Raw genomic sequence first — 15,622 nt, forward strand, 5'->3', positions numbered from 1 at the left:
CTAATAGTCTATGATTCTAAGAGGAAATCATAGAAGCCCGGTTCGGATGGATGAGTAGCTGCGAGTTTGCCGGCTACCAGTGATCAAACACTAGTTAAAACAAAGGGAATTTTTCAACTCCCCCAATTATCATTTCTCTGTTCCTCGACACAGGATCTGTCATGTCACCCTTTCTTCGGATTGGCTTATCAAACTATGACAGCGGCCCCTACCTGCCATCGCAAGGGGAGGTGATTAATCCGTATTGTGCGGTGATGGTCAAAGAAGCAGAGGAATCAGGTAAGCATATACATGCTAAGATATACATGTTTCGTGGCTGTTATAGATGTGTGCCTTTCCGCATTGCTACTTGTGTGTAAAACGTGGGCTGAGACCCTTATAAGCATTCGTAGCATCTTTTAATAACAAATTTTAAAAACGATTGTATTCCGTAGAATAATTCCTCTATCATGCACGGCTTGGCTGGGCTCGCTGGGGCCTTCAAGACCATGAAGTGTTTAAAAGGTAGCCTAGAAAAGCCCTCATCTTTACTGTGGGCTCCTGGGTGCTGAGGCTATAGATCCCAGCATGTATTGCTCCAGAATTAGCTGAGCCAAGTCACGTTGTTTCATTTTTATTCAAATTAGGTGCAAATTGCCTCGGTGTCTCTGAGATACAGCAGTATGACTTAAAACGTTCATTACATTTTTAGAGATACAGCCAGGCGCAGCCGTTTCTCTGTTTGAAGAAGCCTGGGAAATCTCTCTCAAACAGGCAGAATTGTTCAAAACTGAATGAACTGTTTACCGTAATCACTGCTCTGGTGTAAGATATATTTTTGAGGGGGGTTTACACTTAGGTGTGCAGAGAAAACACTGGAGTAGCCGGTTTTCCAGCTCCAAATGCACGCATTGTTACAGTTTTGAAAGTGGAATGACTTATATAGGGCATAGTCCTGAAACCATTTTCACACATGTCTTCAAGCATGAGAACAGTCCCAATGAGATTACACACATGTGTAAAGTTACTCGCATCCATAAGTATTTGCAAAATCAGGTCATAATTATTGTTCAAGAATTTCTTGTATTTACTGTTGCGTTTGACCATTATTTATTTTAATCATTAGACTAATTGCTGGCCACTACCTACCATGCTGACCATTGTCTCATTATTTCCTTATATTCCCCCATCCACCTGTAGCCATCAGTTGTCGCTTGCCTTATACTTAATTGCAAGCTTTTGGAGGTAGGGAATCTTTTTGTGTTCTGTTTGTACAGCACCTAGCACAATGGGATCCTGGTCCATGACATGGGCTCTGAGATGCTACAATAATAAATAATAATAATTCAGGTGACTGTCTTAGAAATCAACCTACCTGAGGAGTCTCTTTTATCACAAGCTCTGCAGGGTGTTACACAGTTAGTAAAAGCAGATTTTTATACTTCTAAAACAATTAATTCGACAGTTCACTGTGGTTTGTTGTTTTTTTTTTAAAGAAAATGTGGACTATGTTTGTTTATACAGTGTTAAAATTGACCCTTTCATAATATATTTTAAATGATTTTGGAAAATGTAGGGATATCAATCCATTTAGGTGGAAAACAATGGATGCCACCAGATCCTTAGGATCTTAAAACTCACAGCCTCGATTGAAAGCAATACTTTCTAGTTCAGCTTTATTCGTAGCCAGGGTGTCTTCTTCTTCAGTGAATCCTTTAAAGGAGCCACAACTCAGACTGAAGCCTCTGTTAGTTCAGAAGGGAATAAAATTAATTGGGGGAATCTTGGTTTATTCCATTAGAGAAGACTCTGAAGTTATGTCCCTTCCTTAACAGATTATTGTTCATTAAGTCCCAACAATGTTCTCAGCTCTGTGCCGGACACAAATAGTGACAGACTGTGATTGAGGGATCCCTTGATGCCAACCGGCAGAGGGGTGCCCAGGGCTTTCCAGGGATTTCCTGGGTCAAATATGTGCATTATTGTTCACCAAAGAGTGGCATGTGAAGTCTCGACTGAGAGCCAGTAGTCCACTGGTCGGCATAATCATTGCAAAATGTATACACAGATAATATTGACAAAGATATATATCCATACTGGAAATTATGTTCTGAAGATCTGGGAGTTAAGGTAGGACACCAGGAGATGACAAACCTTGGACATGTTCCTTTCAGGCAGGCGGTAACAGACTCTCATCTCTGTGTCTGGCCATATTTATATTGTATGTCTTACAACAGTTGCCTATTTTCACACAACCCGGATATCCGTGGGAAAATTGTGAAACCTACAAGAAAGAAAACGTACAGGGAACAAAACAACAGCAGGGTGTGTCCTGATTCTGACTAAAGACAAAGGGCTGCTAGGGATACAAGGAAGCACACAGGATTGTTCACGGAGGAGGCAAGCTGACACCATGTTTGTTGTAGGAAAGTGGGGTCACAGTGGCTGGCAAATGCTGAAAGGACTTGGGGTGAGCATTGCTCTACAAGGCAGGCACGTATCTAGTCAACAAAGTCTAGGTTCTAAAATGCGTCCTACGGTTTTACTTTTCTGTAACCATTTGTTTCCAATACTGCTGTTACTTGACTCTCTCTGCTTTGTTACATAAACTTACACTTAATTTCACTGCAAACATATCTAAGTGCTGTGTGTTAAGCGGAGCAGTAATCTGAGGTGGAACTGGTAAGCTGAGGCGAATTGTTCCTTTGGATGCAGCGGATCTGAGAACCCTGCAAGCGTCCAATGGAACAGGAGGATGCTCGGAGGGCTCCAGGACCACAGTGTACCTTTCGCTAGGCTGCAGAGTGCCAGCAGGGCCTGTGTAGGCCTAGAAGGGAGCACTTGTGTTGCCCGTGGCTGCTGCGGCTGGGGACAGGCACAGACAAGCAGGCACAGACAAGACTTCCTCACACTAAGAGCAGGCACAAGCAGGTGCCTCACAGCCCTGGGTACCCGGGGAAATGTCACACAGACCCTGCCCAGAAGAGCTTGCAATCTAAAAGTAGGCACAGATAAGGCATAATGCACTTGATGGAAGGTGTTTATTTAATGCAGTTAAGCACCCAAGCCCAGATCCCTAAAGGTATTTAAGCAACTAACTTCCACTGATTTCAATGGGAGTTAGGTTCCTAAATATCTTTGAGGAGCTGGGCTTCAATTCCCATTGAATTTCAGTGGGATTTGGGCACATTACTCCCTTAGGTCCCTTTGAAAATCTCAGTTTGTACATTTCCTATGCAACCTGTCTTCCAAAATGGTAGGGCATCTGTTAGTTGGCTAGTGTCTCAGATCCTTGCTGAAGATATGGGTTTTTAGGAGAGAGATGAAGAAGGAGAAGACGGTGGGGATCTGATGCCCTGTGACCTGGCGGCATGGAAGAAGGAATGAAGCCAGGAGTGGGAGAAGGAAATAAAGGGGCATTGAGGATAGACAGCATCACTGGCAGAGCAAAGGAGGCAAGAGAAGACATGATAAGAGGCAAGATCTGAGATGTAGGAAGGAGTAAAGTTGTGCAGGCCCTTGAAGCATATACATGTTGGAATGGAAAACAAAAAACCTCTTAGATTCCCATTTCCTTTGACCTGGTAGATGTCTGAGCCCTGGATATCTTCTGATGCAGTTTAGACTCAAATCCCTCCTCCAAGTTTCATGAAGCTGCTGCTGTTGCTGCTCAGTACCTGTGAAGATCAGGTTGTTTTTATTAAGGTGCCCAAATGTGACACCCAAGCATGAAAATATTGGGCTCAGTGAAATGCTCAAGGAGATTCAGTTCATCAGTTGCAAAGTTGGTGATAGACTCTATTAATCCTGGCTCCTAGCCTTATGCTCTGACCATGCTTATGTAACCCACACACCTCCTAGGTGTGGTGTTCTTCCCATCTAGTGGCATCGAGACCACTGAGAGAGAGAGAGATTAATGAGTCTGCTCTACAGACCTAGCTAACAGCCAGCTGGTTTTTAGCTCATGCGGTAGAGGCTCATGCCTTAAGCTCCAGAGATCCCCGGGGTCTGTCCGCGTTACACTACCTCCAAGGCTTTTATGGGGAAAAGATGCTAAATTGCCACTACAGGACAGGGAATGCTCAATGAACTTTTGGCTATTGTTGGTTTCTTTTATAAACTTAAATTATTTAAATGTATTTGTTTTTGTTAGTTGGGTCCAATGATATATCAGGATGGAATGAGCCTGTGATGGAATACACCCCTGTGTTCACACCCTACACGCTATTGTAATAGTCTTTGTACAAGGTATGTCTTGTGAGGTATAATTTGAAAACTCATCACTTGCTGATCAGTAATAGCATGGTAAAGTGCATATAGCCACATTATATGTAAAGTTATGAATATAAGCTGAAATAATGACTGAAATAGGTTTCCCAGATAAGTCTAGAGAGTGATTAAACCAGTTTCCCAAAGACAAAGAGCAAGCTGATGCCCCAGCCAGGTGTCAACAAGTGACCACTCTTTGGCAAGAAAGGGGACAGGGACAAAGAGATCTGCATCTCAGCGAAAAAACAGCATGGAGTGGCCTTCCTCCAGCAGACTGCCTGTCTCCTGGTTCTCAGCTGGAAATGCTTTTCAAAGAGGTGCTAAAAAACTATAAAAAGGTGGGGCAAACACCCCAAGACATCCCTGTCTCTCCCTGGCATCACACCTAAGAAGACAAAGGAAAACAGCCATTGGGCTTTGGTGGGAGGGATCCTGACCTGAAGAGTTTTAACCTTGCTGGAAGCATGCTGGAAAAATTTTGCTTGAATCTTATCTAGTTTGTTAAGTTAGGCACTAAAAAGCATGTTATCTTTGTTCTTCTTGTAACCATTTCTGACTCTTATGCCTCATGGCTTGTACTCACTTAAAATCTATCTCTTCATAGTTAATAAACTTGTTTTATCTAATCCAGCATAGTTAAATTAAAGTGTCTGGGTAACTCTGTTTCAGGTAATAAGCTGGTGTGTATTATTCTCTTAAAGGAATAACAGACTTCTTATATTTGGACTGTCCAGGAGAGGGCTGGGCAGTACAAGACATACACTTCAGGGGGAAAATCCGGGACTGGGAGTGTGTTGAGGTCACCCTGCAGTATAACCGATGCTGGTGATGTGAAATTACACAGACACATCTGGGAGTGACCTGCGTGTTGGCGCTGTTTGTGAGCAGTCCAGGTTGGAGGCTACAGCAGCAAGGCATTGCAAGGCACCCAAAGTTATAGAGCAGGGGTGACTCAGCTCCCCACTGGTCTGGATTCCACCCTGGTATGCAACAGAGCCTTAGATTTTAGATCAGGTCCTCTATGCTGGAGCCATTTTGGTAGGAGATTCTGCTTCAGTACTTTGCAACGTGCATTGGTGTCATCTTTCACTGCTGTGCCTGTTGAATGCTGTTTTTTCTGCACTTTGTAATTTTAGGGAAGGTTTTTGGGTTGTTTGTTTTAAACCAAGGAATCGCAGTATTTAACCAAAGGTCATTGCCATTCTTAAACATAAAAGTGGTTGGAAGTGCTGCTGCAGCTCACTACAGAAGAGAAACCTTTCCAGATATCATAGGAGCCTTTGAGGCATAAAAAAATCTGTCATTACAAAGCTGCTCTGGATTTAATGGGCCACCTGGATCCATGCCCTTTTAACACCTGTCTTGATGCCATTTGTCTCATGAGAGATTCTGCACTGTGTTTGAACTTTATATGCAGTCCCACTGATCAAGAGACACTGTCAGCCAAAGAGAAAGCCTTGCACTACAGGAAAGACAGATGCTGTTTCATCTTCCAGGAGCATGGAGGTAAATGAGTCCCTGATATAACTCTATTCACTTCAGTGGAGTTACATCAGAGAGAAGTTTGCTCTTATGCATTGGCCAATTCATTACCATCCCAGTGTTTGTTTATTTTAGCCATATATTTTCCAGGGCACTGAAAACAGATATTTATATTGCAAATGATTGTGTCTCTTGGATAAATTGATTTCTCTATGTCTGGTGGCTGTGTAGCTGATGCAGTGAGGAAGTCATGGCTCTTCCTGTTAATATTTTTGTTCTCAGTGACATCTGGAAGTTTATGTTGCACTCAGCTGCTTTTCTTTTTGTGCAACTTTTTATCAAAAGATACTGAATGCATATTTATGAGCTTGTGCCTTGAAGCAAGCCTCTGTTATTTGACATAGAGAGCCATAATCATCACTGGCGAAACTCCATCAAAGCCAGGAATTACACCGGGGATGAATTAGGCCCACAGACAATTATCTAAGTATATTAATTGCAAAAATCTACATACATACTGTCAAGGTTCCTTCCCCACTCTGAACGCTAGGGTACAGATGTGGGGACCTGCATGAAAACTTCCTGAGCTTACTTTTACCAGCTTAGGTTAAAACTTCCCCAAGGTACAAACTATTTTACCCTTTGCCCTTGGACTTTCGCTGCCACCACCAAACGTCTAACACTGGTATTATTATTATTAGGAAAGAGTTCGTTTGGAAACATCTTTCCCCCCAGAATCCTCCCAAATCTTACCCCCTTTTTTTCTGGGGAAGGTTTGATAAAAATCCTCACCAATTTGCATAGGTGACCACAGACCCAAACCCTTGGATCTTGAGAACAATGAAAAAAGCATTCAGTTTCTTAAAAGAAGAATTTTAATAGAAGAAAAAGTAAAAAAGAATCACCTCTGTAAAATCAGGATGGTAAATACCATACAGGGTAATTAGATTCAAAACATAGAGAATCCCTCTAGGCAAAACCTTAAGTTACAAAAAGACACAAAAAACAGGAATATCCATTCCATTCAGCACAGCTTATTTTCTCAGCCATTTAAACAAACAGAATCTAACGCATATCTAGTTAGATTACTTACTAAGTTCTAAGACTCCATTCCTGTTCTGTCCCCGGCAAAAGCATCACACAGACAGACCCAGACCCTTTGTTTCTCCCCCCCCAGCTTTGAAAGTATCTTGTCTCCTCACTGGTCATTGTGATCAGGTGCCAGCTAGGTTATCCTAGCTTCTTAACCCTTTACAGGTGAAAGGGTTTTTCCTCTGTCCAGGAGGGATTTTAAAGGTGTTTACCTTCCCTTTATATTTATGACACATACAGTGTTCAAGTGTGAGTAAAATGTGCCCAACCACACACTTACTAAATATGTGATGGTCCTTAATTGCAAAGATGGGCCTGATCTATATCCAAATTCCATTGAACTTCGGGAAAGTCCATGTACAGATTCAAACTTTGGACTGAGTGGTGCAACCTCTACTCATATTGGGAGACCCTTATATAAGAAGTCCAAATTCAGATGAGGAAACACTGTCTTGTTAGTTTTGTGATACAGATTCTTTTTGCAGAAGCTGTGGCAAGCAGTAAGAAGTTTGTTCTCTGCCTTTATTTCTCTAACATCTTGGTGCAAAATTGTTCCAGGGAACAACACATCAGAGTTTGGGCTGAGATTTCAGGAAGCAGGGTTTGCCAACATACCATTTGTGACCATCTCTGTTCAAGGACTGGTGTGTATAGTGTAAATAAGCCAGTGTGAGTAAAGGGTTCACGATCTGGTCCTTACCATATAAAACCTCGACACATACAGGGAGCTGGGCCTGGATCCCAGATCCTTCCCTTCAAAACTGTAGGGGTGGGGATCACTGCTGTGGTGATATGCCAATAGGACAGACCCAGGGAGCTGAGAGGCAGCATTCTAGCAGAGGTCACACTGGGAAGCAGCACCAGGTACAGTAAGAGACATCTCTTCTCTGCCTTTTTCTCCAGTGATCCAGCCGCTGGAAGGGAGGGGAGGGCATGGACTCCTAAGGTGTGGGAGATGAAAAGGAGCAATAAAGGCAGCTTTCTGTTGTCATTGGGTGAGCCGGATAGGGAATGGAGATTAAAAGCTTTCCATGTGCTTCCCGTACTCTGTTCTCTCCCATCTGGTTCTTGCTCCTCCCTTCCAACAGCAGCAGGTGGCAGATGGCTGGTTCTCCCCCAAGCCCCAATCAACAGTAGATCGCAGTCTCCTTCCTTTCCCTCTACCCACCCTTAGAGAAAAGACGGGGTGGGGGGGTTTGTTTATCCTGGGAGCATGGGCTCCCTTAAAATGCTGCTCCTTCAAGACCTGGTCTGAATGCAGAACTTGCAGTGGTTTACCTTAAATCAGTTTGCAAACTGATTTAGTTAAACTGGTGCAAGTCTGCTTGAAGACACATTTAATTCAATTTAAGAGTGGTTCACTGCCAATTAATTCATTTTTTTAAAACTGGATTAAGAGAAATCAAAATGAACTACTTTTAAACCAAAATAAGAGTTTCAAAACCAAAATTCATACCAATGGCACCAAATTGGTTTATAAAACCACCTTTAGTTAAACTGGTTCCAGTTGATTGCACACACCCAAGTATTTAAAGTTGACGTGAAAATAATGATGAAGATAATGATGATAATTAATAACAATACCTAGCTCTTACATAGCGCTTTTCATCAGTAGATCTCAAAACACTTTACAAAGGAGGTCAGTATCATTATCCCCATTTCACAGTTGGGGAAACTGAGGCACAGAGCGTTGCAGTGACTTACCCAAGCTCACCTGTCAGATCAGTGCCTAGCTAACCCAGGAATAGAGCCCAGGTCTCCTAAATCCCAGTCCAGTGCTGTGGTTTCCATTGCTTCTGTGTGATATATAAAGAAGTCGTGAAAGTATTTTTATGAATATTGATAAAGCAATTGTAGATTGTCCAAGGTAAGAGGCAATGGAAGTGTAAAGTATTATTGTTATGGAGGGAGTCACCAGAGGGCACCATTACACTCAGCATGCAAGCAGTGTGTATTCTTTGAAGAAATGCTGTATTGTTGTTAGTTTTTTTGACATAGTTTATTTTAAAGGAATCTGTTGCAAACAGCAAGAGAGTTTGTTCTCTGCCTTTTATTTCTCTAACTCCAATCAATACTTGGTGCAGAGTTGCTTTGTGGGAACCAGGTTTTTGGGTAGAGATTTCAGAAACTGGGATTTTTCTTGCATGCCGTTTGTGACTACCTCTGTTCATGGATTCGTGTATATTGTGTAAATAAACCAGTTACAGTAAGGATACACCCCCTCGCTCTGTGTTATTGATTTTTCCTTCAATGGGACACCAACCTAGAGGGTCCTGATGTCTGCTAACGCTCAGCAGAAGGGCGGTATTATTATCCCACAATGCACTTAAACATGTTTTATATTTTTAATTTTCTTATTCCATTAAATTAACATTTTATAAGAGGAAAAGTTAAGGATGGTTATTGTTAAACAGAGCTCACTTTGAGTAAAGAGTCCAAGTTCTTGACGTGGTGTATAAACTGACAGTATAATACTAAGAAAGATGGGTGAGGTTCTTCTCATTTGTATGGTCACAATGGGAATAAAGCTTTCCTCGTGATGGCTTCTCCCAGCTCCTCCAAGTCCGTGTGCGTTTGGGCCCTGGAACTGAAGACAGGCAGCCTTTCTCCTGTCCTCTCAGTCACCCTTCTGCTGGCACCCAGGCAGTGTGGAGGAGGAAACTGTCTGATTCAAATGCGGAGAGCAAAAGCCAGATCTAAGGAAAGGAGTAGATTGGGACAAAGAGTCTGGCGAGACTTGGACTAAAGAGTGGGGGAAATTATGATTGGGACTGGCTGGGCAGTTTTATGGTAGGCTTCAAAGATACCTCACATCCAAGTAAGTTGCGTCTCCTATCATAAGCGCTGACTCCATGGGTGCTCCAGGGATCAAGCCCCCAAGGAAAGAAAAACAGAGAGCTCAGCACCCACCAGCCACAGCTGTTTGGCAGGGCTGCTGATCAGCTGTTCAGCAGCTGGCGAGAGGCGCTTGCGGGAGGGCAGCGAGTGGCAGGCAGGGCAGGCCTCAGGGGAGGGGGTGGAGCAGGGGGAGGAGGAGGTGGAGCGAGTGCAGGACCTCTGGGGAGGGGGGTGGAGTAGGGGCAGGGCCTCAGGGCACAGAGCAGACATGCCAAACCCATGAAAAAAGTCAGAAATTGCACTTCTTTGTGGCTTAATTGGCTTGTGAGTTGCTTGTTGGCTAGTTTTTGGCTTGTTGGCTAGTTTTTGGCCTGTAGCTTGTTGCTTGTTGTAGCTTGTTGCTTCTTGTTTTTGATCAGCTCCCGGCAAGCAGGGGCAAGGGGGGGCAAGCAGGGGCAAGGGCGGGAGAGAGTCGGGGTGCACTGCGGGCCCACCACAGTCCCAGACTGCACGCCGGGGTATATAGTGACCTAGAGTGTTGGGGTTCTTAGGGATTGGCTTGTTGTGGCCTTGTTTTGAAATGGGATTAGCTTGATTTTTGGCTTATTGTGAAAGTCGGGGTGCTTATTTAGCACATGAAAGTTGGCAGAGTGGGGATGGAGCACCCATCGGGAAAAATAGAAGTCAGCATCTGTGTCTCCTATGTCACCTTTTCCTGCCCCTGTTTTCTTCAGTGTTTCTAGCATTGATGGAGTAATTGTGAGGGAAACGAGTGATTATCCTCCCACAGAAGCCTAGGTTCTCTGACTCCGGTCTCATTTCCTTCACAGAAATGATCTAGCCCCCAGTTTCTTTGTTTGGGTTCAGAGTGAATAACCATGGAATTGCTTTACCTGTTTTGCTTTCATCTTGGAAGACGAAGTTTAGAGGCAGGAATGCTGGGAAAATAATTTTGACCAAGACAAAATGAGGGCCTGATTCATAACTGCATTACTGCAGATTAACACCAGTGTAACTCCACTGATTTTTAATGTACTTGATTCTTATTTACTCTAAGTCACTTTACATCACTGTGGCAGAATAAAGAGGTCTTTAAGTGGGCACAAATTATATTTAAATTTAGTTCAAGGGCCCCTTCTCACCTGCGTGGTAGCCGTGGCATAAATGAGAATCAGGCCCATTGTGTCGCATCCTCTCAGGCGGACATCCCGATATGTCTAAATATCTTTTCTGTTAACAGAGAATGGCCAAGTGTACATCCAAAAGAAGCCCACCATGTACCCACCCTGGAACAGCACGTTCGATGCCCATATCAACAAGGGTAGGGTCATGCACATTGTTGTGAAGGACAAAAGCGCGGAGATGGTTTCAGAAACCACAGTTGAACTCAACGTACTGGCCGACAGGTGCAAGAAGACCAATGGGAAGACAGAAATATGGGTAACCGCTTTGGGATGTTAACACCACTGATGGCTTGTTAGAGATAACTGTTATGGAATAAGGGGAGGTGCTATGTGCATACCAGATTGCAAATGTAACTGATATGCCAACAAAAATTGTCTGCCCATCCAAGGAACACATGTGGCATAATCTCGTGCATTGCTTGATGGAAAGCAGTCCATGAATATCAAAAAGAGCAACATAATGCTTTTATATTAACTGTCACTGCTATATTAAAACATATAGCTTATATTAGCAAGCATTCTGGTTCCTCTGAGTCACGCAGACATAATAGCTTTGCTTAGATAATCCTTTGGGGGAAGATAGTAATATGAGTGACTACATATGAATTATTTTATGTGCCCTAGAGAAATGCTCTTAAAATGTAATCTGTCTAATATCAGTGGACTGATTCACCGCTGCATCATTTCAGTGTTATATCACTGTGACTCCATTAAATATCAGTGGTATAAATCTGAAGTATGGTAGTGATGAAACAAGCTCAAAGTATTAATTACATGGCATGATAATCCCAGCAGGCAGGCTGCAGGTAATGCTGTTTAGCAAATAGTATTTTTGTGATCGCTGTGCTCTTAATAGGGACAGGGGAGAGTGCTCAACCCCTGCTCTGCCCCACCCACACTCCACCCCTCCCCCAAGGCCCTACCCCTGCCCTGTCCCTTCCTGCCTTGTTCCACCCCCTCCTCCAAGTGCGCCCCGCCCTCACTCTGCCTTTTCATGCCCCCCACTCCTTCTCCCCCACTGCTCCTCCTGCCCGCTGCTGAACAGCTGATCCTCGGCTGGTGGGAGCATGGGTGGGGGGGAGGGAGGAGCTGATTGGCAGGCCCATTGGTGGGTGAGAGGCACTGGGGAGGGGGGAGAAGCTGACTGGCGGGACCCGCCGGTGGGTGCTGAGCACCCACAGAGTCAGCGCCTATGCTAACTTGTAAGATTTACCCATAGGGTAAAATTTTCAAAAACACCTCATTTCTATTTTAAAAACATTTTGGGTACTTCAGAAAGTACGGGTACATAGAGCCTAAGAGTATGTCTGCACAGCAAAGAAAACCCTGCAGCTGGCCCACGGCAGCCAACTCGGGCTCGTGGGGTTCAGACAGTGAGGCTGATTCATTGCTGTGTAGACTTCCAAGCTCCGGCTAGCGCCTGAGCTCCTAGACATTTACACAGCAATGAAACAGCCCCACAACCCAAACCCCACGAGCCTGAGTCAGCTGGCACGGGCCAGCTGGGGTATCTAGTTGCTATGAAGACATACCCAAAGTCCCATTAGGCTTCATAGGGCCAGATACAAAGGCATTTAGGGGCCTAAGGATGCAGATAGGCACCCAGTGGGATTTGCAAAAGTGCCTAAGAAGTGAAGCTGGGCAAAATTTTTCAGCCAAAGCTCTTTTTGGCTGAAAAATGCAGATTTGCGTCAACCAAAACATTTTGGAAATTTCTGTTGAATTCACCAAATTGTTCTGGCTGAAAAAAACCCAAAACATCCCCCCCCCAATTTAAACACTTTGTTTGGACATTTTCTAATTGAAATATTTCAATTTTTTATTCAAAATGACTTTTCGTTTCGAATTCCATCTCGGTTGGTTTTTTTTTTTTTTTTTTTTAAGTAAAAAGCCTTCAAAAACAAAATGAAACATTTCATGTGGAGTGGAATCAAACTTTCCTTGAGGTTTTTTTATTTTTTCTAATTGTTGAAAAATTTCATTTTGGGTCAACCTGAAACAATTTTTCTTAAAAAATGTTTTGATTCAGCCAGCAAACCAAAAATATCGATAGGCACCTAACTCCCATTGAAGCCTATGGGAGTTAGGCACTTACAGCCACATTTGCAAAAGTGCTTAGCACTCAGCAGCTGCCACTGGGAATGATATGTTCTCTTGATGGAAGCTGGTGGATACCGAGCATCTTTGGAAAATCTGAGCGTTATTTATTATTTTATCCATACTTCATATATGTTCTAGCATGCTGTTCCCAAGCGTCTGGTGAGAAACAACATAGTCTTATAACCATATAGATTTCATAGATACTAAGGTCAGAAGGGACCATTATGATCATCTAGTCTGACCTCCTGCACAATGCAGGCCACCGAATCTCACCCACCCACTCCTGCAATAAACCTCTCACCTATGTCTGAGCTCTTGAAGTCCTCAAATCATGGTTTAAAGACTTCAAGGAGCAGAGAATCCTCCAGCAAGTGACCCATGCCCCATGCTGCAGAGGAAGGCAAAAAACCCCCAGGGCCTCTTCCAATCTGCTCTGGAGGAAAATTCCTTCCCGACCCCAAATATGGCAATCAGCTGAACCCTGAGCATGTGGGCAAGATTCACCAGCCAGATACCCAGGAAAGAATTCTCTGTAGTAACTCAGATCCCACCCCATCTAACATCCCATCCCATCATATTGTCCGTCGCTTCTCCCAGAGCCCTTCTATACACTTTGTTCTCCAGTGGTTACTGTGTCTAATAATGAACGAACCAAAACCGAGTAGTTATTGCCATTTATTGAATTTATTGCCATTTATTGAATGTGGGGAAATTAATTTTTTTCTTGCCAGCTGAGATTATTGCTAGACTTTAGCTTTGAGTTCGCTCAGGCATCTGAAGTGATTGCCGTTAAGTAGAATTGCTGTCTAACATCTACGCTTTTTTTTCTTTCTTCTTGTCTCAACCAGCTAGAATTGAAACCTCAAGGGAGAATGCTAATGAATGCAAGATACTTTCTGGAAATGAGCGGCAAGTGACACTATTTATTGATTAATTGATTTGATTTCTGGTTATGAGAGACAGACAAGTCATCTTCAGATAAACACCTAGCATTTAAAATAATGCTCACTTCAATACTGATGATTCACCTATAGACTTGTATTGAGATTATTGCAATGGGTTGAATGCGGCTTCACTATGAAGAGCACTTCATATTGCATTGCGGGATTCCACGTTGGCTGTCCCTCAGTTATTTGCATTCAAATTTGCTAGCTTTACCCGTAAAAAAGTGGATTCTCCCGTAACTGCCAGCACTACACATGCATTCCTTTAAGCCAACCCAGAAGAAAAAAGGACCTAATTCCAGATCCAGCTCCCATCCAGGATAGTGGAAAGACTCCCGTTGATTTCAAAGGTTTGGACCGGCCCTATATAGAGCTCCTAGCTGAAAAATTTATACATTAAGAATATATTGGTTTGGAACAATCTCAACATAAAGGGATGGCAAAGTGCATAAATGGCCATGTAAAACACATTTTCATCTTTTGACCTTGACAAAACTCCCATTGACTTTGATGAGTGCAGGATGGAGGACTAGATGGGGAGGTAACAACCTGAACTTAGAAAGATCTTCCAATAAGACAATGAAAATAATTCATTAGGAAGCATGTGCACATTGGTACTTTTCCTCATCAACTCCTACCTCTGATGAGTACTAAGGCTTCTGCTGCCAAGCTGTATCAGGTCAGCATTGAAACAGAAGTCTTAACCCAACACAGGGGCTAACCTTTAGGGAAGTTAGGTGTCCAGCACATCTCCGTATTGCACATAGCAATGTCAGAATCAATACTTCAGTGCAGGCTACTTCCTACAGAATACTTAGGTGAATTGTTGTACAATCCACTTGGTGGATATTATTATATTATTTAGCAAGGGTTGGGTTTTATTCCTCTGCAAAGCTTGCAGAATCACACTAATTGTGAATATTTTCATGAATACAGCATATAGTAAATCAGTACTGGCCTGGTAGAATGACAAGGAATATGCAAAAAGAATCTCTATATATAATTCTAACCACTTTTTTCAGGGCACAATTCTGTGTAAATTGAAAATCTTACACCTGAGCACTCATGTCAAGAGTTGAAAGGTCTATATTTTTGAAAACAGCTTCATGAATATTTACCCCATGGCCCTGATCTAACTCCCATAGTTGGATCAAGCCCTAAATTACAGATTGTAATTTGAATGGTAAAGCAACTGCATCTGAAAGAGCACCAGGTGGATTTTAAAAAAACATGCCTCAAAAATACTTCCTCTTGTTTATGCCTTTATACCTTGCATCACTTAGTAGATCAAGGTACCATCAGTGAGGTCAACAACATCCCAAAGAGATACTCGTGACTGTTTTTCGGTCACATTCTCTCCTTTACATCTAATCCAATGCCAGCACTTCCATACTGCGCTGTAACCTCATGATGGGGCATTAGTTCAGTTCTGACTAGAGGGACGTGCACAACGTAGTGAACCACACAAACCACTTCCTTCAAAACCTAGGGTTTCCTTGGAAATCTCCCACCCAAATACTAACCAGACCCAGCCCTGCTTCGTTTGTGAAAGCCAACAAGAGACGACAAGAGCTTGTCTGTATTAACACGTTCTGCTTCTGTGGGTTATAGAGAAAGGGTTCAATGCCTTTTTTTTACTTTAAAGAAAATTATTTGCTGGAAACAATACATTAAATAATTCCTATGCTCTGCATATTATGAATTAGCATTAGCAACAATTCACTGGTTCCTGTT

The 15,622-nt window shown here is 43.0% G+C and overlaps 1 protein-coding gene across 5 annotated transcripts in view; it reads left to right on the forward strand.

Annotated features, from left to right (window-relative positions):
• The window catches only part of PRKCQ (protein kinase C theta), an 87,845-nt gene that overhangs the window by 23,546 nt on the left and 48,677 nt on the right, over positions 1–15,622 (forward strand). For 2 of the 5 annotated variants that reach the window (XM_048836659.2, XM_048836660.2), the window contains 3 exons: positions 154–279; positions 10,901–11,100; positions 13,793–13,853. In XM_048836659.2, the coding sequence (XP_048692616.2) occupies positions 162–279; positions 10,901–11,100; positions 13,793–13,853 (379 nt within the window). In that variant the 5' untranslated portion in view covers positions 154–161. Of the gene's footprint in view, positions 1–153; positions 280–10,900; positions 11,101–13,792; positions 13,854–15,622 lie in introns of those variants that run through there. The other 3 variants (XM_075124562.1, XM_048836661.2, XM_048836662.2) reach the window with 3 other exon arrangements.

The sequence above is a fragment of the Caretta caretta genome, chromosome 1 (genome assembly GCF_965140235.1).
Source record: "Caretta caretta isolate rCarCar2 chromosome 1, rCarCar1.hap1, whole genome shotgun sequence".
NCBI classification, from domain to species: domain Eukaryota; kingdom Metazoa; phylum Chordata; order Testudines; family Cheloniidae; genus Caretta; species Caretta caretta.